This window comes from Mytilus californianus, unplaced genomic scaffold, assembly GCF_021869535.1.
Source record: "Mytilus californianus isolate M0D057914Y unplaced genomic scaffold, xbMytCali1.0.p SCAF_11, whole genome shotgun sequence".
NCBI lineage: Eukaryota > Metazoa > Mollusca > Bivalvia > Mytilida > Mytilidae > Mytilus > Mytilus californianus.
Genome location: NW_026262593.1, coordinates 19388882 through 19414559, shown reverse-complemented (window position 1 = coordinate 19414559; position 25678 = coordinate 19388882). Strand labels below are relative to the sequence as shown.

The 25678-nt window shown below is 31.9% G+C and overlaps 1 protein-coding gene and 2 long non-coding RNA genes across 6 annotated transcripts in view; all 3 read left to right on the top strand.

Moving 5' to 3' along the window:
- The window catches only part of LOC127720729 (uncharacterized), a 187233-nt gene extending 162425 nt beyond the window's left edge, over positions 1-24808 (top strand). For both annotated transcript variants that reach the window (XR_007990965.1, XR_007990964.1), the window contains exon 3: positions 21628-24808. This is a non-coding gene — a long non-coding RNA (uncharacterized LOC127720729). The remainder of the gene's footprint in view (positions 1-21627) is intronic.
- LOC127720699 (E3 ubiquitin-protein ligase MIB2-like) overlaps positions 1-25678 on the top strand; it is a 132529-nt gene that overhangs the window by 13652 nt on the left and 93199 nt on the right. Inside the window, exons 7-18 of one of the 3 annotated variants that reach the window (XR_007990934.1) lie at positions 31-141; positions 2295-2399; positions 2808-2970; positions 3368-3504; positions 4242-4390; positions 4855-5011; positions 6935-7089; positions 7531-7657; positions 8081-8290; positions 8782-8957; positions 15899-16089; positions 16868-21467. Coding sequence is in view for 1 of the 3 variants with exons in the window: in XM_052227446.1 (XP_052083406.1) it covers positions 31-141; positions 2295-2399; positions 2808-2970; positions 3368-3504; positions 4242-4390; positions 4855-5011; positions 6935-7089; positions 7531-7657; positions 8081-8290; positions 8782-8957; positions 15899-16089; positions 16868-17106 (1920 nt within the window). In the remaining 2 variants the exon portion in view is untranslated. Of the gene's footprint in view, positions 1-30; positions 142-2294; positions 2400-2807; positions 2971-3367; positions 3505-4241; positions 4391-4854; positions 5012-6934; positions 7090-7530; positions 7658-8080; positions 8291-8781; positions 8958-15898; positions 16090-16867; positions 24809-25678 lie in introns of those variants that run through there. The other 2 variants (XR_007990935.1, XM_052227446.1) reach the window with 2 other exon arrangements.
- On the top strand, positions 9018-11353 carry LOC127720732 (uncharacterized). Its single transcript, XR_007990968.1, has 2 exons — positions 9018-9797; positions 10367-11353. It is a non-coding gene; the product is annotated as an uncharacterized LOC127720732 (long non-coding RNA).

Genomic DNA, 25678 nt, shown 5'->3' with positions numbered 1-25678 from the left:
TCAAGCCATTCTTTGTTATTTCTTTCTTAGTATATTGGAAAAGTGGGAGTGGTCCATAGAATAACTGACAGGGGAGATGTAAGAGTTCAATATGAAGGATGTTCTAACCGTTGGACATTCCATGCAGGGGCATTAACAAAGGTAAGTGGATGAGGCCTATACAAAACCTTACAGGGATAAATAATGTTAAGGTTAAATATGGAGAATATTCCATCGCTTGCATTTTTATACGACCGCAAAAAATTTTGCGGTCGTATATTGGTATCACGTTGTCCACGTCGTCCAAAGACATTTTGTTTACGCACAATAACTTTAGTATAAGTAAATAGAAATCTATGAAATTTAAACACAAGGTTTATGACAACAAAAGGGAGGTTGGGATTGATTTTGGGGGTTATGGTCCCAACAGTTTAGGAATTAGGGGCCAAAAAGGGGCCCAAATAAGCATTTTCTAGTTTCCAGACAATAACTTGTGGAATGGTGTATGGATCTCTCTGAAATTATACCACAAGTTTCCATACCACAAAGGGATGGTAAAAATTGGCTGTGGGGGGTTATGGCTCAAACTGTTTAGGAATTAGGGGCAAAAAAGGGGGAAAACAAGGGTGTCCTGGTTAATGGACAATTACTTAAGTACAAAACATAATTTAAAAGCAGTGGAAGGGAAGTAATTCAAACTCAACATTTTGAATTACCTCCCTTACATTGCTTTTAAATTATGTATAAAGAAATGTTGTATTGTCTTGAGGTGATTAGCTGTCAATTTATTTTTAGAAGTTACTATTTTAAAAATGCTGATGATGGTTATTTAATTTTAGCCATGATTATGTATGTCATTTTCTATTTTAAGACTTTTATGATGTATTTTAATGGGTTATTATGGTTGCAAACTCCATTGGAAATTTTAATTGAGATTTGAGGGAAAGAATTTTTTTTTGGAAAAGGGGAGGGGAGTGTTGACAATTTGTTCTCAAGATTTCAGAAATTAAACAGAAAATTTCTTCAAATCACATAACCAATTCAAGTTCTTTGACTACAGTTATTCTGTGTCAGAATTAAATTGAGAATAGAAATGGGGAATATGTCAAAGAGACAACAACCCGACTAAAGAGCAGACAACAGCCGAAGGCCACCAATGGGTCTTCAATGCAACAGGAAAATCCCGCACCCAGGTGGTCCTCAGCTGGCCCCTAAATAAAATTGTGTGCTAGTTCAGTGAAAATGGACCTATTATGTGTCAAGTATTTAATTAAAATCCAAATTCAGACCTGTATCAAGTGCGAATATTGTGTGTCCATTTTTGCCCCAACTTGTCAGGGTTGGACCTCTGCGGTAGTATCCAGCTGCGCTCGGCGAAGCAATTTATTTAATCTGAAAAAACGTTATCTTTTAGGTATGGTCTACACAATATCTAACATTGGAGTTGTCTATAGTTAAATTTTAAGTGTGTTCTAACAGGCTTAACACCCAAACTTATACAGGTATTAATTAGTTTTCTTGCAAGTGGTTAGTTCAATTTGAATTTTACTTAGAGCTACTTAAACAGTTGTTATGTATTAAAATCAGTATTGTTCTGGTGAAACAGTTTGTTTCAGGTAACTTTACCAAATATTTACCTGACTTAAATTTGAGAAATTTGGTTTCAACACTTCATACTTTTAAAAGGCCTCTTCATCAAATGTAAATAGAGAATTCTAAAAATTCTAAAAATAAATTGGATACCAACTGCAAGATTTGGGATGTAACTAAGATAAGTCAGTGTGGCCATATCTAAGAGAGGGATGTAAGACATTAACAAAAAGATATGTCAGTCATGTTGAATACTATTGTTTGTAGAATGTTATAGAGTAGTTTTAAAATGGATAAAAGTGTTGGGTTGAATAAAATGTATGCACCTGAAAGAAAAAGATTCTACTTTCTGTTCATGAATACCTGCTTTGCTTGTGATAGAAACTTATTTGTTAATAAAATATAAAACTAAAATCATAGGAATTGAAATTGTGGGTTAGAAATTTCAGTTAGAAGTTGAATTATGGATAATGTGAAATTAGATGCTAACAAAATGTTGTTTTTTTATGCAAATAGAATTAATTTTAAAAAAAATTTTGATGTTTGCTTGTGATAATTTGTAACAACATATATAAGAATCACAATAATTTTGCATTATTGTTGGTAATAAATCAAAACAATAGATGGATGTAATGAATTAAGAAATTTCAGTATATCAAGTTTTTTACTTGCACTCAATATATTTCATCGGTCTATTTCAGTGATGTATTAATTTTTTTCTCAAGGTACATGCATTCAGAGTCAATGATCAGGTGAAAGTGTCACATAATATACATCTAGTCAAAGAAAAACAGAAGGGACATGGTGAATGGTCAGAGAGTATGAGAGCTGTAAGTCTTTATATTTAATTTGTAATAAATAATGATACTCATCATCTCCAGAATCATTTATTTAGCAAAAAATGATTTTTTACATTAAGGTAAGATAGTGGTTAATGTCTTTATAAGATAGCTTAGATTAATTTGGTATGAAATGAAATATGTTGACTTCCAAAGATAAGAAGGATGGAAATGGGAAATGATGGGAGGGCCTAAGAACAGTTTGTTAAGTGTGTATATGGAATAATTGAAATGTGTAGGAAATAATAGTATTCATCTTCCACTACAACATGAATATAGCCACAGAATTAAGTAAGGCAGTAGGTGTATGTCATAATCACATTTATAGAATAATCTGTTGAGGAAAGTAGACTTTAATGATAACACTTTCTTAATAATTTCAAATTGATATTTTTGCAGATTTTAGGAAAACAGGGAAGAATTATATCAATTTACCCTGATGGTGATCTGAGAGTAACTGTCAATGGGAACACATATACATTAAACCCTATCTGCTGTACTGTACCTTCCCAAGAGCCTGATGTTAATAACACTGATCGGATTCCTGATAGAGAACATAGTAGTAAGTAGTGATTTTCATTTTCCAGATCATTGTAGCAAGATGTAATATAGGCTGTAGTATAATGTTTACAACAAAACTTAATGTTGTATAACTTTTATTTTTTGCCATTTCTGTTTTTTTTTTTAATTTATTGAATTTCATTAAGCATAGCCATAGGTATCTTGATCTTTGGAAAAAGTTGCCCCTGAGAAGTGAGAAAAGAAATAACCTATTAATGATCTTATTTTAATTCATATTCAAACATTCAAAATTGAAAAAAATTGAAAAACAATAAAATTGAACAGAAGCATATGCAAGATGGCATGGATGTTTATTGTAATAATTCAAAATTGGCTTTAAAATTTGTACTGTATTACCAGAAAAATATATGTATCAACTAAAACTCTTTATATTTCAGCCTCAATGCAAACACTACTTGACCATCTGAAGGAGCCATCACTTTCAGTAGAAACTGGTCCTGATAGACTTGTCAGAGAATCAGCTCAAGGACATACAGATATTGTTAAAGATATTGTCACAAAACACCCAGATAAAGTAAGTTGTCAAGATCCAATCATAATATTGTATGTATTCTTCAAAATTCTAATTTATGGCAGACTGATAAATCATAGGGACATTCTAATTATGCCATAACACTTTTGGGAAGACCTGAGTTTGTATCAAATGGATCCCTTGAAATATAGTGTATATTTCGTTATGAAGTCTGACTTTTTTCAGATGAATGGTAAAAAAGTTATTTGACCCACATTTTTCTTCAAAGCTGAAGTTAATGGCCTTAAAATTTGAAAGTTTTTAAAAATGGATAAAGAATGTAAAAACAAAGTTTGGCAAGACACAAAAATAAAACAAAATCCCAAGTTAAAGTTGTTATGTTAGTAAAATGTACCACACACCTTAGTATTTTACCAGACTCAATGTTGAAACAAAATATTGACAAGAAGAATTGATGTACTTGATTCATTCCAAGAACATTCAGACATTTTTTTTAGAAAATTTTACAAAATGCTTAATAATTTAAATTTTCTTGTTTTAACAACCACCTTGGTTGTACATTGTAGCATACTCACTTTTGAGTGTGTGAGGCCATGGTTAAAATTCCTGGCCATGTCAACTTAGAGAGTTTGTTTTATAAATTTGGTTCTTGCTGGCAATATACTCAAAGGACAAGTATTTATTTTTTGCTTGGAGTATGAATAATGTTTCAATATGGAGTTGTCTTTTTATGGACTGTAACCTTGAGATCTACTATAAATATGTCCTTTGATTTATAGGTAGATTTAAAAAGTGCCGGTAAAACAGCCTTGCAGGTAGCCTGTCATCAAGGACATAAAGATATTGTACAGATATTGTTGGATGCTGGGGCTAACCTGGAACTACAGGATGATGATGGAGATACTGCTCTTCATTACTCTGCCTTTGGGTAACTATTGTACCATCTTTTATTGTTACTCACTCAGTCAAATGATTTAAAGTTCATGCTTTGTAAATTAATTCAATCAGACTCTTTGAGGTGGTACCAAATACCTTGACTAAAATTTATTTGGCTCGTTTAATTTTCATAAAATTTTGACAAAATATTTACTTTAACCCTTTGACAAAAATATAAAAATTTCAAAAAACTTGAACCACACACTTTATTGGAAAAATTTCATTGGATATATAGCAGATTGACAAACACTAATTTTGATCATTGATAAGATTTATATTTCCTTAACAATAGAACGTGATTAAAACATTCAGCTGATTTTTAAAGAGTTATCTCCCTGTAGAGTTGTGTACCACTTTAAACTGCAGAACTTTTAAAAGTTATGAAATAAAAAGTTAGAAAGTGCCCTTTGATGCGATTGTTTATACTAGAACTTATATCAGACAATATTTTTACAGTTACCAAGCTGAAATAATGGAAATGTTATTGAGGAAAGGAGCCCAGATAAACTCCCTAAATAATGGAGGGTGCAGTTCATTGCATGTTGCTGTGAACAAACAGCATTTAGAGTGTGCCAAAATATTACTGCGATATAAGTGTAATGTAAATATACAGGTAAGTTTACCATTTTCCTATGGGGTACTATTGTAGTGTTATAAACTGACTGCTTCTGTATTAGCTAGTTATTGATTAAAATAAATCTGATCTATTGATTGATTGTTGTTTGCTTAACTTACAATGGAAAATATATAAAACTTAATAACATAGTCAATCACACTTGATGTAGATTATCACCATAATCAGAGGTAGAGAGAAAAGTCTGTTGCTTCAAGAGTAACTAACTTAGTCAATCAAACTTGATGTAGATTATCACCATAATCAGAGGTATCTGTTGCTTCAAGAGTAACTAACTTAGTCAATCAAACTTGATGTAGATTATCACCATAACCAGAGGTAGAGAGAAGTCTGTTGCTTCAAGAGTAACTAACTTAGTCAATCAAACTTGATGTAGATTATCACCATAATCAGAGGTATCTGTTGCTTCAAGAGTAACTAACTTAGTCAATCAAACTTGATGAAGATTATCACCATAATCAGAGGTAGAGAGAAGTCTGTTGTTGCTTCAACTGTAACTAACTTAGTCAATCAAACTTGATGTAGATTATCACCATAATCAGAGGTAGAGAGAAGTCTGTTGCTTCAAGAGTAACAAGTTTACAGGCCTCGACAATAACGCTTGTCCGATTGTCCGGTACCAGAGGAAAAAAAGGTCGGACAAGTAAAAGCTATATCAAGCTTGTCAAGTAAAATTATTCTGCAGAAAATAAATTTAATCCAATTTTGATGAACAAAGTAATTATAAACAAAAAACAAGAAAAGAAGATAAAAACAAGTATACTTGCAATCGATACTTTAAAACTGGTTCTTTGTCAGGTACTTTTTAAGAGGTAAAAGGCATACTTTTCTCGGAAACCCGTCTTACTGATCCGAATCAGCGATGCGCTTTGTAGATAAGGTAACTTTCAAGACAGTTCGCCACCAGCTCGGAAAACGATTGGGCTCCAAATTTAATAGACAGTTTGGCACTGTAAGAGACATATTTAATAGACATGATTAATAGACAGTTTGGCAATGCAGGAGACATTTCGGGACCAAGACAAATCAGTACCTTGTTATCCGACCTTATTCTGTTGCTTTATAATAAATACCATACCGGTAATCTTTTTAACAAAAACTATTTTTTAAATAAAAATGAAGAAATTATGTACCATAAAATTCACAAAATCATATTTGATCATATGAAGAAAAAAACAATACTTGCAATACGGTGACATATAGTTGTTAATTTCTGTGTCATTTTGGTCTCTTGCAGAGAGTTGTCTCATTGGCACACATACCTCATCTTCTTTTTTTTATTGATTGCATTTGAAAAAACTTTTTTTCAACTTAAAAACCAAGATACAAATCCAATGAGTGTACATTGACAGGCCTATCAGACGGTGCCTCATGTGCAGAGTCTGATGAGACTTTGGCATTGAAGAAAGCTAGAACCTAAGTCCTGTGACATGACTAGATTCAGTTGTTCTCAACTCATATTTTTGAAAAAGTATATCAAAAGATATAAATCAAATTCTGTTTTATTGTTTTAATTCATTTTGTTCCTTGAATCAACTTAAAATGCAAAAAAGGTTATTATTAAGATTTTTTTTGGACAAGTTACAATTTCATTCGGACAAGTAAGTTTTGGTATGTACTTGTCCTACTGGACAAGTTGAAAAAAAAGTTATTGTAGAGGCCTGGTTTAAGGTAGATTTAGTCATTTGTTGCACAACAGTAAAAGTTTGTTGGATTGTAAAGGGATGCTTTACATAAAGAATCGCTTGTAAAACTTTATATTTGAGAGACAGGCCAAAGATATCAAAGGGATAATCAAACCCACAAGTCAAAAACAAACTGTCATAGATGGTAAAGGATCTTGAATTGATGCTTTACCTTTGATAAGATTTATTTTTCTAATTAAAAACCTGAATTTTGCAGGACTCTTATGGAGATACATGTCTTCATGATGCCATTGGTAAAGAAAACAGACAAATTATAGACATGTTAGTCAATTATAATGGAATAGACTTTACATTAAGGAATAAAAGAGGATTCAATGTGCTACATCATGCTGCTCTTAAAGGAAACAGCTTGTGAGTTATGTTATATTTATTTCTAATGTTTTGTTTTGCACATACAGAGAGAATGTAAAAACATATTATTGTTATTATTATTATTATTATTATTATATTAATTTATCTTATAACAGTGACATTTATACTTTATATGCCTCTGACTCTACTAGAAAGATTATTTTCTTAAAATCTCGTATTCCAGTTACATGTTAGTCATGTAGAGTAATTAGAATTGAATTAAAACTAAGTTTATACCTCATTCTAACCTATGTTTCTAATATTAGCATGAAAAGCAGTTAATTATCTTCAGAGCAAGATGGAATTTTTGTTACGAATATAGAAATAGATACAATATAGATTAATTTTTTTTAAATGAAAAATAAAATGAAAATAATATTGTTAAAAAAAATGTCCTTGCTTTTACTGTTAAATTAAACAAAAATGTCTTTATTTATGCAGTGCTACAGAGAAGATACTGTTGAAGTGTAGACAGATTGTGGACATTAAGAAAGATGATGGATTCTCAGCTGTACATTTAGCTTCTCTTAATGGACATAAAGATGTCACTAATGTGCTGCTGACTCAGGTAATGCTACTACCATAGACCATGGGTAAACATACTACTATAAAACATGAAAAAACATACTACCTCATACCATGGATAAATATACTACCATGAAACATGAAAAGACATACTACCATCGACCATGGATACACATACTACCATAGAACATGATAAGCCATACAAGCATAGATTATGTGTAAAAATAAAGAGTAAAATAACAAAAATACCGAACTCCAAGAAAAATTCAAAACGTAAAACACATCAAACATACTACCATAGAATTTTGATATACATACAAGCATATAATTTAGATATTCATACTGGCATAAGATCTAGATTTACATTTGGACATAGAAGTTAGATAGACATTTGCAGTCAGAGAGCAGTTGGATATACAGACATACAATTTGAACAAATAGATTTATTGTTTTCTTTGTTTTATAGGGCCAAGCTGATATTGAGATCAGAAACAACAGACAACAAACACCACTACTACTTGCTGTATCCCAAGGACATACCTCTATCATTGAACTACTTGTAACAAGAGGTGCTGATATAAATGTCAAAGATGAAGATGGAGACACATGTTTACATGTAGCTCTAATGAGACAGTCTGTACCTCAGGAGAGAGAGCCAACGCCCATGTTAGAAGCTGTAAGTTGTCCAGTAAAGATGATACTATGCTTTGGTGTATTGCTCCGTAGCCTTGAGCTGATTTGGTTGGATTGGTCCACTTAAGTCATATTACTCTCATATGCAAGATGAGTTTCCAATATGTATAATACATGTAGTCTGTATAAATGAGAACATAACTAATAGTACATCTAGGGAAAACATCAATGAGACAGTAACTCAATGATGCAAAAACCTAAGTCAACATGCATTGTTGCTCCTCCTATCTTACAAATTATGTTTTATTGCTCTCATATGCAAGATGAGTTTCAAAAAAGTATAATAAAGTCTCTATGAGTTAGTTTAAAGTAAGAGTAGATGTAGGATAAACTTCAAAGAGGCAGAACCTTAATGATGTAAAAACCATAGTTAGCATGCATGTTTACTCCACCTAACATACAAATTATACTCACACAGTGAAAACATGTTTTAGACTGCAATGGAGACTTCAATATTTTGTCTTGTTTCAACAGATATGTAATCAGCTTGGGATGGCAGACGATGAAGATCAGATGGGTGCTGCTATTGCTTGTTATCTTGCCCAACAAGGTGCCAGTCTCACGCATAAAAACAACCAGGGTAAAACACCACTAGAAGTTTGTGGAGATTTTAGGGTTGAAGAAATGATCAAACAGTTTACTACAGCACAGTACGTATACAGGAACACAAAATCTTTCAGAATAATATCAAAATAGTTCATATTGGTTTTTTAAAGGCAGTGCTTTAATGCCTTTCTAGTTGCCGGGTTAATCCTTCCTTCCGCGATATCCAACTTATCTACGTGGGGGGTCATTAGACTCCAAGTAGATCCGGAAATGTTGAATTCTCTCCTCTTCTTATTGCGATATAAAATGTTTTTTGTTTCATTTCATTTACATTGGGAAATAGAGAAACGATCATTGTGTTTTGTTAGTTTTAAAAACTTTTGATATATTAGTATTTTGCATTATAAGCAGTCAACCGATTGACAAACTAGAATTATTTGAATTCCGTGTGGAAAGAGCTCGGGTTAATTTCGAGTGTTATCTGCAATCTAGATGTTTATAAATCATTTCAGTCGTTGATATAATAATTAAAGGTCGACTGAACATGAATTATATTATACAATTTAAAGCGCGTTTCTGTTTATGCACGTGAACCCGTCTAACGTTATTTTCGCAGTTATATAAAGTAGCAAATTATCGTTCCTGAATAGGTGGCGCCGTTGTAGCGGATCCTTTTCCTCTTCTTCCGGTTTCTGCACTGTGCAACTATTTCAGTTATATTTTTAATTAACGATGCCAAATACTTGTTGTTGTGTACCTGGATGTCATTTAAGAGGAGGACATGCATTTCCAAATGACTTAAAAAGAAGGAAAAGTTGGATCAACGCCATGGCCCATACGCAGATTGAACGAGAACACGATCATATCGTGGAGTCCATCTCAATCAGCTGTTGTTTGCAAGGCACGTTTTACTGAAAAAGACTACGTGCAGGAAACTATTCATGGTAAAACTCTATTTTCTTTGTGAAATATATAGTTATATATGTAATCGCCATGCGAATAAACCAAAGTCTGTTTACAACCGCAATTATCGTTTTAGAATAAAAGGGGGTGGGTAATTCAAGACGTCATAATTTTTTGGATTACGATTCAATGTGATCTGTTTGAGATTTTTTGGTGATTGCTACAATTATAATGATTTCTTACAAGAGGTATACATACTGAGAATTATTTTAGCAGTAATTATGCTAATGTAGTAATGACAGGAATGCATAAGCTATGCCTCATAGACTTTCTTGAAAAATATCAATGACAATGTTAACAGGAACAAAACAATGACATGCTCTCATCTATATTATAGTTATTTAGGTACAAACAATGTATGTTTGTTGCATAAGTCTCTCATTGTTTGTCCTTTGGATTTACATAACATACATTGAATCAGGCAAACATAGTTTTATCCAGATTGTAATGAATAAATCTAGTTAATATTTCGCCAGGTAGTACAAAGTATACATTGCTAATGGAAGTTCATTTAATTATAAAAAAACTAATGTTTTATAACCTTTTTCAGGGCGCAAACCCACCATACAGAGACTTAAGTCTACTGCATTTCCCAGCCTATTTTCCTGGACCAAGCAAGAGACTGAATCGTCTGCAAAAAGAAAAATCAGGGCAGTTTCCTGTGAAAACAAAAGAACTAAACTTGATGAATATTGTAGTAGAAATCTAGAGGAAAGTTTTGATTGTAAAGTTGGTTTTCCTGAAGAAGTCATTCATACTGCAGAAAGGATTTATGACTGTCCACCACCAACTGCCGAGCTAATGTTGAGCTTCACAGATGGAATTACGCAAACACCATCAATGCCTATGTTTTCAGCAGAGAATTTTGAAATAAAGACACGTGACACAGCCATGCATTTTTATACCGGTTTAGAGTTGTATACTAAATTTTTATTTGTTTTGACCACACTTGGTCCAGCAGCACATTGTTTGAGATACATATATTTTCAAATTGATAGGGTGTCAGTTGAAAATCAGTTTTTTTATGACTTTGATGAAATTGAGGCATCATACAACCAACTTTGAACTGTCTAGATTCTAGATTGAATCTAGTGTTAAGAATATTGTGTATACATGGATTGTTTTTATGTCTAAACAGTGGTGTGAGGCTAACACTTGGCCATCTAGTGGTTTAGTCAGGTATTTTTCACCATCCAACTTCAAATTAAAGTTTCCTACGACTTGGATTATTATTGACAGCACAGATTATCCCGTGATAAAACCTAAAGCTCCTAGAGCTCAGGCAACCTTTTCATCAAATAAAAACAGAAACACTGAAAATTCTTGAATGTTCGACACCTGGTGGTTTAGTCAACTATGTCTCTATGTCACATAGAGCGAATTATTGGACTTGGCAAAACATACAAAATTCTAATAAATCCTATGAATGGAAGTGAAACAAAACTTTCATCTGAAATAACATTTAGTTGTTTTATGTTGTGTAATTTTAGAACTTGTATTGTGCCAAAGGATGCATAAATAAAAGTGACACAATGAATTTTGTTCTGATATATATATATTTAAAATTACATGCACATGTAAATTGTAATGCATATAAAAATAAGGAGATGTGGTATGATATTCAGTGAGTTTATCAAACTAAAGTGCATAAGAAATGGGTTTAAGCAGTTACAGGTGTTACTGTCACCGTACAATCTCCAACAATGAGAAAAACTCGTACCATGTAAAAAATTTCAGAGATCTTACAACTAAGTTTTGTTGTCTCACCTTGACTTTGGTGAATTTTTTATATCTGTTGATGTAAATATAAAAAAGAAGATGTGGTATGATTGCCAATGAGACAACTCTCCACACATGCACAAGAGACCAAATGACACAGAAATTAACAGCTATAGGTCACAGTACGGCCTTCAACAATGAGCAAAGCCCATACCGCACAGTCAGCTATAAAAGGCCCAGAAATGACAATGTAAAACAATTCAAACAAGAAAACTAACAGCCTATTTTATGTAAAAAAATGAACAAATATAACAAATATGCAACACACAAACAAACGACAACCACTGAATTACACTTTTACAGGCTGCTGACTTGGGACAGGCACATACATGTACATACAGAATGTGGCGGGCTTAAACATGTTAGCGGGATCCCAACCCTCCCCTAACCTGGGACAGTGGTGTAACAGTACAATATAAGAAAGAACTATAAAAATCAGTTGAAAGAGGCTAAACTCATCAGATGGATAAATACAAATACAAGTGGACGTGGTCAGGTAGATGTACATCCAAACAACAAAAAGACACTAAGTACAAATCTGAGAGTACTCGCAGTTACTGACAGCTAGTTCAAAGCCACTAACAACTGATAAAAAAATCTTGCATCTAAGACTAAATTATCAATCCGTAAGCTCCCTTTAGAATTTTATAAATTTTAGATTTTACATTTCTGAGTTATGGGGTTTTATTCATTAAAAAAGGGGGGATTTTCCAGTTTTTGGACAACAACTCAAAAATGCTTTAAGCAGTTCACATGAAACTTTGGTGAATTATTTATAGCTATTGATGTAATCTCCCTATTGATTTTCATAAATTTCAAATATGACATTGAGAAGAAATTGAACTTTATTTGTTTATAGTCGGCAACAGATTTATTAAGTATTGCACAACAGCACAGTGTATTGCACAACAGCAAGAAATCTTTAATTGAATATAAATTCAATTCATATAACCGATTTCAAGTTCATTGACTACATTTATTCAGAAACTATAATATCTCAAATATTTAATTACAATCCAAATTCAGACCTGTATCAAGCTTGAATATTGTGTCCATTTTTGCCCCAGCTGTTCAGGGTAGTACACCGCGGGTGTATCCAGCTGCGCTCAGCGAATCAGTTTATTTCTTAATTAAGAACTCCTTTTTATACGACCGCAAACAAATTTTTGTGGTCGTATATTGGTATGACGTTGGCGTCGTCGTCGTCCGAAGACACATTAGTTTTCGCTTTCTAACTTTAGTTAAAGTGAATGGATCTCAATGAAATTTTAAAATAAGGTTCAATACCACAAAGGGAAAGTGGGGATTGATTTTGTGGGTTATGGTACCAACAGTTAAGGAAAAAGGGGCCAAAAATAAGCATTTTTGTAACTTCCAGACATAACTTGTGTGTAAGTGTATGGATCTCTCTGACATTGTACCACAAGGTTCCATATCACAAAGGGAATGCTGGGATTGATTTTTGGGGGTAATTGCCTCCAAATTTTAGGAATTAGGGGCCAAAAAGGGGCAAAAAACAAGCATTTTTCTAGTTTCATGACAATAACTTGTGTGCAAGTCTATGGATCTCTCTGACATTGTATCACAAGGTTCCATATCACAAAGGGAATGCTGGGATTGAATTTGGGGGTAATTGCCTCCAAATTTTAGGAATTAGGGGCCAAAAAGGGGCAAAAGACAAGCATTTTTCTAGATTCATGGCAATAACTTGTGTGTAAGTGTATGGATCTTTATGAAATTGTACTACAAGGTTCCATATCCCAAAAGGAAAGCTGGAATTGAGTTTGGGGGTAATTGCCCAAAAAGTTTAGGAATAAGGGGCCAAAAATAAGCATTTTTCTAGTTTCCAGACAATAACTTGTGTTCAAGTGTATGGATCTCTCTGAAATTGTACTGCAAGGTACCATACCACAAAGGGAATGCTGGGATTGATTTTTGGGGTAATTGCCTCCAAATTTTAGGAATTAGGGGCCAAAAAGGGGAAAAAAACAAGCATTTTTCTAGTTTCATGACAATAACTTGTGTGTAAGTCTATGGATCTCTCTGACATTGTATCACATGGTTCCATATCACAAAGGGAATGCTGGGATTGATTTTGGGGGTAATTGCCTCCAAATTTTAGGAATTAGGGGCCAAAAAGGGGCAAAAAACAAGCATTTTTCTAGTTTCATGGCAATAACTTGTGTGTAAGTGCATGGATCTTTATGAAATTGTACTACAAGGTTCCATATCACAAAGGGAAAGCTGGGTTTGAGTTTGGGGGTAATTGCCCTAAACGTTTAGGAATTTGGGACCAAACAGGGGCCAAAAAACAAGCATTTTTCTAGTTTCCAGACAATAACATGTGTTCAAGTGTATGGATCTTTATGAAATTGTACTGCAAGGTACCATACCACAAAGGGAAGGCTGGGATTGAGTTTTGGGGTGATGAATCATAAGGGGGTTAAAAAAATTTGGGGGGGATTCTTTTTCCTTTTTTTTCTTTAAAATTTTCCATTTTAAATTGGTTATTTCTGATTTATATATAAAAGCAAATAATAATGATATGGTTTGAATAGGTAAATTAAAAATTTTTAAGTATCTTAGACCACTTTCATTCTGTGTCAGAAACCTATGCTGTGTCAAATATTTAATTACAATCCAAATTCAGTGCTGAATCAAGCTGAATCAAGCTTGAATGTTGTGTTCATACTTGCCCCAACTGTTCAGCGGAGCATTTTATTTCATTCATAAATTACTTTATGCTTGGAAATATAATTTTGCTTGGATTTGAAAGAGTTGACATGTTGCAATGTACATTTACTCTACATAGTTCTATGGTACCAAATCAAAAGTTTATATAAAGAAAGAAGTCAAAGGTTTCCCATCATAGTTAGTTACATACATTTTTTTTGCACCTGAGGTCGTTGAATATAGATCATTATATAAATAAGGAGATGTGTTATGATTGCCAATGAAAAAACTAAGGATTTTCTTATCCAAGGAATAGATTACTGTAAATTCAGAAATTATTGCGTGCATTTATTATTGCGATTTATGAAGAATGGACAATAATGCGAGATTAATTATTGCGATTTAAGGAAATTCTGCATACAGATGCATATATCAGATATCAGAATGCGAGTTCTAATTATTGCGATACTAACCCAGTCGCAATATTCGCATTAATAAAAACCTCGCAATAATTTCTGAATTTACAGTACCTTAGCCGTATTTGGCACAACTTTTTGGAATTTTGGGTCCTCAATGCTCTTCAACTTTGTACTTGTTTGGCTTTGTTACTATTTTGATCTGAACTTCACTGATGAGTCTTATGTAGACGAAACACACGTCTGGCGTATTAAATTATAATCCTGGTACCTTTGATAACTAATTTGACTATAAACATAGATAAAAAAGGTACAAACTGGACATAATGCACTAGTTCATAAACAAGTGAGAACAATCGCCTTCATATAGTGCTCAGAATATGACATTCATAAAACTTATTCAATATCATTAGAGAACTCTAAATCTTAAATACTGAAAGCCACCTCTGATAAGTACACTGTACTATGCAAGATAATGATATAACTGGACTTAAAATACACACAACCTGTAATTAACTGCCTTTACAGCGCTTTCGTGCTTTGATCTAAACTGCATGAGGTCCAATTGGGGTTGACTTTTTTTTTTTAATCTCTAGTCACATTTTTGTGTTTTTATTTCGGTATATAATGAAAATTTCTGTCTGTATTTTTAATAGTTATGCCAGCTCTCTTTATTTTCAAACTAAAAGGCACCAGAGGGGAGGAGAAGTTATCCCTTTGTTTTTTATGTTGTATGTAGAGATTTTTATTAGTCTATATTTTTTTCAGATTCTTCATAAATTGCATGACCTCCAAACTAAAAATAACAAAATATAACATTTCCCAGGATCTATATTGTTCCAGCTTATTACTATGTCCTCCACATTACTATGTCAAGCACAATTATTGTGACTGAACACTTTTTTAACAATGTTTAATTTACATATTTTATATGTTGGCCATTTATTTGTTGGGAGTTTTATTATTCTGGTGTAAAGTCTTTATCAAAACTTGAACCACTGTTTTTTCTATCACAGTTTTATTTAACACTTGATATATTTATGTCAGGGCAAGTATATCAAATGGACCAGTATTTTGTTTTACAATTAAATTTTTATTTCAGGGCCAGTTAATTAACTGTGCCAGTATTTTATTTCACACTTGAGATATTTATTTCAGGGCCAGTTAATTAACTGTGCCAGTATTTTATTTCACACTTGAGATATTTATTTCAGGGCCAGTAAATCAGACCCACAGTCATCATTAGAGAAAGAATCTCTCGTACAAGAATGTATGGTTTGTTCAGAAAACATGGCGTGTATAAAATTCATGCCATGCGGACATGTTATAACCTGTTTTGACTGCTGTCAGAAGATGAAAAAATGTATATTATGTAAAGAAACTATAGATAGTAAAACTTGTCCAGGTATGTTTTAAAATTAATATCCATGTGAGAGATAAGTTTAGTGGCTAATATAAATTTAGCATTTTGTATGAATGCATTTTTTTAATAGAAATTTATAGTCTGAGGATTGTACTAATAGACCATTATTAATGTTCACATATCAGGTGGGGTGAAAATGGTAGAGTAACTTATTGAAGAGATCTATTTTATTGCCAGTGGTTAAACTCTTTGTACTATGGATTCATTTATTTTTGTGGATATAATGGTTTATGGATTGAGAAAAAATTGTAATTTTGTGGATATTTGATATCATGGTTTTGCAAAAGTCTGCATACAAGCCTAAGGAAACTTTGTACTGTTTGATCATTATAAAATCTGTGGTTCACATTTACCCACAAAATCTACAAAAATTAGTATCCAAAAAATAGTAATAAATGCACGGTATATAATGTAGCATGAGAAGAAATTTTAGCGTGCCTGCACATAATATCAGCACATAGTGCCTTCCATTCTGTAATATCAGCCAATTCTGAAATACAAGCTTTTAAAAATGTTGTGAAATTGCAATAGTACTATTAAGTTCAATACAGAAATATGTAATCCTTATTCAAAGTAATAGTTTTTCAATCTGATAAAGCCTATATAATTGTTCAAAATACATCTGTTTTTAATTTTCAACAGGAAATTAGCATGCCTTATTCATCTGTACTAGTTTCAATTTAAAGTATTCAACTGAAACATTTATTTGCTCAATTTAATTTCCAAGAATTTTTTTTAATTTCATCATATCTATTTTTAGATGGTACAGAGGTAACAGCAACAAGAGAACATCCTGCTGCTGGAGTTATGGAGTCAAACTTACTGCAGAAGAAACTCCAAGAAATGGAAGAGAACTTTCTTTGTTCTATTTGTATGGAACGGAAACGGAACATGGCATTTTTATGTGGACACACTGTGTGTAATATTTGTGGGGATTCATTACGAACCTGTCATATGTGTCGCAAACCCATTACTAAAAAGATTCCATTATATGCATGATTATGTGGTTGAAGTCTTTCAGAAAGTGAATTTGTTGGACTGTATTCAGTTTTATGTACAAATACTCCTAGTATTTATTTTTTAATTGCTATAAGATAAATAACAACAGAAACCTATGCTTCTTAAAATGTATGATTATTTCCGAGTATTTCATTGATTTGTATTTGCTTCACATCATGGGCATTTCCCTTCTTCTCTTAATATAAATTATTCTCACTTTTTACAAAATTCTCTGCCATGGTTACTTTTACTTCCAATAGAAAATTTACATAAGAAAACATTAGATGTGAATGTTTCAAATGCAATACCTAAATAGATTTTGTAGGTATTCATTTAATTTTGAGATAAATTAGAGTTAAGTGCTTTAGTACATGTATGGCTAAGCTATATTACTGTAGGAAAGTTTCAGGAAATTCTTGCAACGATTTTGTTTTAAACATATCAAAATCTAATGGTTGCAAATGTCTATGTCAATGTTAGCTTGTTAGAAAATGGATACAGCAGTGAAATGATAGATAGGTGTTTGGAAATATTAAAAGTACAAAATTGCTATTTAGTTTCAAAGAGTAAAATAGTTTTCATACAGAATAAGTCACATTAGGCAAGCATGACATCACATGAGTTAGATGTTATGAACAGTACAATTTGTATCAGTGTTAAATTTTTCTTTTTCATTTCATTTTTTACATTAAATTAAACAAATTCATTAAAATGGGAAATAAAATATAAAAACTCAATACAGTCCAATAAATTCTTTGTGCAGTATTGATCTTGAGATTTATGCAAATAATTTTGTAACAGTATAATGGATTTTCATTGGTCAAGTAGTCTTTCATTCATAAGTTATATATCACCTCATGAATAATGTGCATTAAGTTCACTCTATGTGTGCTTTAATTTGAAATTTTAGTATTGTAATATTAAAGTATTAGTATGTTTTATTAATTATGGATTTTAAGGAAAATAAAACAAATGTAGATGGAACATTGGGAACCTCCACAATACAAATAAAAAGACTGACCTACTTATTAGTGTGTAGGAATATTATTGAAAACAGTTTATTTATCTCAAACTTTGTAATATCACCTTTGTATGCATAATGTCATAAAGTAGGATGTCAGACAGAAATGATCAAACCTTGCCCCAACTTCGTAATTCAGACAAATTTTCTTTCGGTTGTACACATTTTGGTGGCAGTCTGGCAAAATGTCAGGTAACCTGTCTGACAGTTTTTGGAAATCTTTGTTTACTGTATTCTTAATGTATAATGTGCATTTAAATTGAAAAAAAATTACTCCATTTTTTTTAAAGGCCAGTGTTTACATTAAACACAAGAAATCATTCATGTGTTTTTCTAATGCAGATGGTCAGTTCTATTTAAATCTTATTAGAAGCTATTAAAAACATTTTTAGGTATGAAAATTAAAATCCTCACATGAAATTCAGGTATATCCAAAGTAAACCTGAAACAAGCTGCTTTCATCAAAGAATATTGATTTCAATACCCTTTTTTTTAGCTTTTTGTTAAATTTAACCTTAACCATTGAATGGGAATTTGTTAACACATGAATGGTTTCTGTTGTAAAAGCAAAATTTCATATCTGCATCTGTATGTACAATCATTACAATTTAAAAGATGTATTAAATATTTTTGTATACTCTACTATGTAGAGAATGCTTAGCTTATTTATGTATAATGCATAAAAGTAGATATAGCTATATCCTATTGGTTTAGAGTTGTCAGTTTAAATTATAAAAAAAAGTATTGGCACAGATTCAGTTTGATTAGGAACACATAGTGGAGTCAATGAAATAAATGATACAAGATTTGTTGTGCACTTAACAATTGTATATCTTTATTAAAAGACTTGTTTCGTTTAAGGTGGTTGAGGGTTTAAAACTAAAAACAATAGAATTTTTATATACTTTGCCAAATAGTAGTTAATATATTATGTTACATTGTATCTCAAAAATTGTATAAAAAAGTATTAAGTCACAAAGGTATTCAAGCTACAGGTTGTTATTTTGTGAAATTTATCAATTTACCATGCAAGGTACTGTCAAATTTTATCAGTTGAGTTACCTCCCCTGGGAAACTACTTTTGATTCTTAAAGTTTTTGACAACAAACTACTTTAAGATTTGAAATATGTGTAGTCATCATTTAAATGATTTATGCAGTCAAATTGCATTTCAATATTCTGAAAAATTATATGCATAGAATTTTTAAGAACAAACCTTCAACATCTCTGTGAAGGCAGTGTGAAATTTTTACACATGTGTAACTGTTAATTTTGATCCCTCCCCATTTTTTGTGGAATATTTGCGTAAATGCTTGATTATTTTTTTAATCAGAAACTATTGCATGAGACTGGAGGGCATTTTTTATCCCTGTTGGAGAAGGCTTAACACTATATTTCCCACTTTTTGTTTGATAAAGTACACCTAATCTTTGTAAAAGAAGTTTTTTTTTATTCTTTGTATAAACCCATACTACTGTATTTAGCTAAAGAGCTTCCTATAAATTGCTCATTTATTTTCCATAGTATGTAAAGATCCCTCTAATTTAAAATCAAATCTTTAAGATAATGAACATCATCCTTTACTGAGAACTATAGTTAGGAAATGAAATGAAATGAGATGAAACCAATTTTAATTTTTATACTGGAACATAGTAAACATGTTCATTTAAAAGTGTATTACATTATCTTCCAGAAGAGTGGTCCTTGAACACAGGAAAATGATTGATTGATGATCCCTAATTTATTTTGGTTTGTATAATTCTGAATGTGCCAGTATGTCATAATTACATAAGCCTTTCTGTGATACTACTTTTTGTCACCAAATATGTTATTTTATGGGTAAGTTATGCTTTAGTTCCAAGAATGAAAGAAAATAACGAACACATCTTTGTACTGCTAAGGTTAACATAGTGTGTATACAGTAAATTGCAGTTTTCATTGCACAAGTTCCATACAGATTTCAGTGACCAGAAATGACTCTTTTCATTGAACAAGAAGTATTACAGTTTTTACATGGCTTACAATACATCATGTTCACTAGCTTATAATTTATTTAAACTCACCTTGGGCATTGTATAGTGATATGATGTGGTTAAAACCTAAACCATATAAGTGTGAACAAAATCTTGCAAATTGTCAATTCTATTTTTAATTTATTAAATGAAGAGTGTTTCAAAAAATTTAAAGGTGTCAAAACTAAAATACTTAACACATGTTTATATGTCTACATAATAAAATTGGACCTGACCTTTTGCAAGAAAAAAATTACACTTGCCTGATATTGTAGAGTAATTGGATGAGGTTTTACAAGGTTTGAAAAAGTAAAAAAAAATATTGGAATGTTGACATTTACCTCAGAAACATGTTATTAGGTTACAAATATGAACTTTCATGTAGCATTAAAAGTGTTTTCTTTTAAGGTATTTAGATGTTTTGTGAATTCATGTATTGTGTTGAAATTGTGCTTATTATTAGTCTTGCCACTGCCACAAAACTTGTATAGCTTTTTATTTTTTGAATTATGTAGACTCACCTTTGGCTTTATTTTTAATCTTTAACAATTTGTCTATTCAAGTCCTGTGTGTATGAACAGCTATCATAAGCATCTGTATTTTTGTGTTGTTTGTTGTTTTCTTTCCAATTTTTTACAAGAAAACCAATTTGATTGATGGATACAAAATATTCATAGTTTTCTGACGAAGTCAAAAAAAGTGCCCATTTGTATGTATATTTTATTGTTGCTTTATTTAAAACTTGTTTAGAATTATTCAACTTACACAGTTTGGTGAACTTAAACTTCTTTGAGTGGTTTAGACTATGGTAGGCCACATGATATAATGGGTTGATCAAGGAATCGTTAAAATGAATAAAAATAAAAACTGTCAATGAACTCTTTATAGTATGAGTTAATAACAAAAGCATTGTGACATTTGAAAAGTATGAGGAAATACACAAATGTGAATGTCATCTATAGAAAGAGTCCATAACATTATATTCTAGAAAAGATTTCCCTTTTTATACGACCGCAAAAAAATTTTTGTGGTCGTATATTGGTATGACGTTGGCGGCGTCGTCGTCGTCGTCGTCGTCGTCGTCCGGCGTCGTCGTCCGAATACACATTAGTTTTCGCACTCTAACTTTAGTTTAAGTCAATGGATCTCAATGAAATTTTACCATAAGGTTCAATACGACAAAAGGAAGGTGGGGATTGATTTTGGGGGTTATGGTACTAACAGTTAAGGAATTAGGGGCCAAAAAGGGGCCAAAAATAAGCATTTCTGTAACTTCCAGACATAACTTGTGTGTAAGTATATGGATCTCTCTGACATTGTACCACAAGGTTCCATATCACAAAGGGAATGCTGGGATTGATTTGGGGGTAATTGCCTCCAAATTTTAGGAATTAGGGGCCAAAAAGGGGCAAAAAACAAGCATTTTTCTAGTTTCATGACAATAACTTGTGTGTAAGTGTATGGATCTCTCTGACATTGTATCACAAGGTTCCATATCACAAAGGGAATACTGGGATTGATTTTTGGGGGTAATTTCCTCCAAATTTTGGGAATTAGGGGCCAAAAAGGGGCAAAAAACAAGCATTTTTCTAGTTTCAGGACAATAACTTGTTTGTAAGTGTATGGATCTTTATGAAATTGTACTGCAAGGTTCCATATCACAAAGGGAAAGCTGGGTTGGAGTTTGGGGGTAATTGCCCTAAACGTTTAGGAATTAGGGGCCAAAAAGAGACAAAAAAGCAAGCATTTTTCTAGTTTCCAGACAATAACTTGTGTTCAAGTGAATGGATCTCTCTAAAATTGTACTGCAAGGTACCATACCACAAAGGGAAAGCTGGGATTGAGTGTGGGGGCGATGAATCATAAGGGGGTTCAAAAAATTTGGGGGGGGGGGATTTTTTTTTCCTTTTTTTTCTTTAAAATTTTCCATTTTAAATTGGTTATTTCTGATTTATATATAAAAGCAAATAATAATGATATGGTTTGAATAGCATACATGTGAACCTCCCGACAGGTGTACAATAATCCTGTTTTCAGGAGTCTCCTCCTGACGTCCGGTTGAAGAGGAAAATTATAATCCCGTGTATGAAATTTTTCATGAATGAAAAATTTCTGCCCAACATATCATCTCAGGCATCTGGTGTAACTCACATTACCTGAAGTTATATTTTACCTGTAAATCAATTAACATGCATAATTATATGGCTTCACTTGTCAGCTTGGGTGTCAAACATACTGGTAATCAATGATTTTTTACCTCAGGCTAACTGCCGTTGTGTAACAAAAACTGTGTATTTATTGGGTTACTTCCCTTGATTTATCCTGTTTTAAGTTACTTTCCTTTTAATAATGAAAATTTTTAAAAGAATATAAATAAAATATAAATTGAACAAATAATCATAAAAGGATGGTAAATAAATAATTTTAAATGTCTTAGGACAAATAAAACAATAATAATTTGAAAATTATTTGAGGATTCTATACTTCCTTTCAAGGCTTAAATTGAAATTTATATAATAATTATGACCCTTTGTTTTACAGTTAGAATGATTTTCTGAGTATGCAAACAAAAGCTATTTGCAGATAGTTAAACAAATGTTCTGGTTGCAATAAATGTTTTATAGAATATGAAGTAAAAAATTTAAAGAACATACTGAAAAAAAAAAATGTTAGATTGAACATGTAAAATATAAAGATGGAGAAACTTTATAAGTACAAGGGTACTATAAACATAATAAATTGGATGGAAAGTTGAAGAAAATACACTTTAAAAGACCATTTTTACAGCACACGGTTACATTTACGACAAAATTTATGTCGATTAAAAACCTCCTGATCTGAGTCCTAATCTCCTGACCAAAATTTCCCAATCTCCTGATCTGAGTTTCACAGTCCATCACATGTATGAATAGGTAAATTAAAAAATTATAAGTTCTTAGACCACTTTCATTCTGTGTCAGAAACCTATGCTGTGTCAAATATTTAATTACAATCCAAATTCAGTGCTGTATCAAGCTTGAATGTTGTGTCCATACTTGCCCCAACTGTTCAGGGTTTGACCTCTGCGGTCGTATCAAGCTGCGCCCCAGCAGAGCATTTTATTTGATATTAGATATGTACCCCGACTGGCAAGACCCTCATGGGTAGTCAAAGGTTGTTCAAAGGTCCTGTAGTAGTTTTTACACCCCTCCTTCCCCAAACAAATCAATTTGTATTTTTTTGCATAGCTTATTTAATTTATTTATTTAATAATATACAGGTATTACAAATTTACTTTGCAGTTCCCATAGACTTACAATCATCAAATGAATATGTGTTATGGTAGACTATGTCTTAATTGATTTTGTATATATGATTCTTGAAACATTTTAGTGCTGCATATTTTAATTTCCAGTGTAGTTATTATATTTTATAATGGGAATTACGTATTTTATATAGTCAATATCTAAGAGATGATATGGAAGGTGTATTAAATTTAATGAGTTTTGATTAGATTATCTTTGTGTGAGAGAGTTCATGATTGAAATACGTACTATGATTGATCATACCAGGATTGATCGACAGTAAACAGTTTAAGAGATGCGGTTTTCTTACATGATATTAAATCCAAAATTTATTTCTCAGAAGTTCTGAGGGTTTTGGGATGTTTGAATTCTACTCTTACTTTTGAAAGTTAATTCATTGACTAATTCTGTTTGATGATTAATGGGACCATTACAGAATTTTATTTCACATTTGATTAATAAATGTAATATGGTTTTAAACATGAATTCTGATTAAAAGATAGATTTTACTCTTTAAGATGCAGATTTTACTGTTATTTCCACGGTATTTTCACTACTGGCATTGCCATTTTTGCTTCTTTTTTGGTTTTTAGCCCAGACAAAATCATAAATCTTCTCTTTGATTTAGATGGAACAAAATGCTTGACCAGATGAAAAAACAAATACAATGCAAGTAGTTTTATTCAGGCATGTTAATTTTAGCTATTGAAAGAAAAAGACATGATTCCTGGAATTTTTAACTTGTATAATCATACCTTTTAAAGAACATATTTGTAAAAGTTTGTATTTAGTTCCAGATTATTAAATTTTGTGGGTTTATGAACTTGGTACACAAGGAACGGTAATTTTTGACCAGTAATGATTTCATGAAATTCATTAGATTAAGGGTAAAAGCCACTGTTAGGTATAACTTGAACTGTTTCAGGTCATGTGTGATTTTATTCAGGATTCAACAAATGTGATGGCGACAGATGTTTTGTATGTTATTCAGGGGAGATGACTCATCTTAGTCTTTTTTTTGGAGAAGGTAGGCCTGTTTAAATTGTCACTTTTACTATTTTGAGATTGTTAGGTGTTGAAATCACTGTGGTATATGGAACTGCCTGATTTGATTGACTCTTGCTTAATATCAACTAAGCTCAGCCTAAGTAATTGCATTTTTTTTGCTTTCAACACCCACTTTTCTCCAATAGTTCTTGTAACAATTTGGATAGAATTGATTACTTGGAAGAAAAAAGAAAGCAGGTGAAATGTCTTTGTTGTAAGATAAGGATTGATGGGAGTATGCATTTCAATTGTTTTGAATTAATGATTTGTATCTATTTATCAGGCTGTTGCCAGAAACATTATGTAAATAATAATTTGATTAAAATATCTGTTGCAAAGTTGTCTTGTTTGTTATTAACGCACTCCACTTCCATTGATTTGTCCAACAAATCTTTCTTTCACACTTTTCTCAAGTTTGAACATTTTTTACTCCAGACTACATTTAGATAATGAATGCAAAAATAAATTTGATAATAAAAATTAGATATTAAAATAACTTTCCTTTATCAGTAGAATAAGGAAAAATGGGGAAAAAAGCAAAGTTTTATTCTAGATGGTTACATCTTCATTATGATTATGAAGAAGCTTCTGTAAAATTTTATGAAATGTCAGGAATGCTATCATACCCTTAATTGGGAGTGGGGCTATATTGCAATCTCCTTGTCCATCAGTTCATCAGCTCACACTTTTGTGAAAACTACAAAACAGTGGTCATCAGCTTGACAGAGATTAGTTGTTAAGTGTGACCACTTTTCAGATATGTTGGACACCTGCTTCCTGGTTGCTGATACTTTAAATTTTCCAATATGATAAATGAACTAAACAAATTCTCTTCTTGCATTTGGTTAAAAGATTGGCCACAAGAGTAAGCCTTTTATAGTTGACTTTACTTTATTGGTTTGCTAATTTTTGGTGACCTACAGTTGCTTACAACCACATCATTTGGACTGGTGGATATTTTCGTCACGTTATTCTCCAGTACTACAGAACAGAATGGTTTCATATTTGACAGTGAAGAGTTGTAACTTGTTTTGCCTCAACGAAGTCATGGAGGCCAAACATAGGTGTGCTGTTTCTTTTGGTGTCAACAATTTGTTGAAGTTTGTTAATTAGGTCAGTTTAAGAGTTTAATAGTAAGTCAATGAAATTTGATATGCAGTTTTACTAGGATTAGCACATCTTATTTCGATGGAGATTATATGGCCATG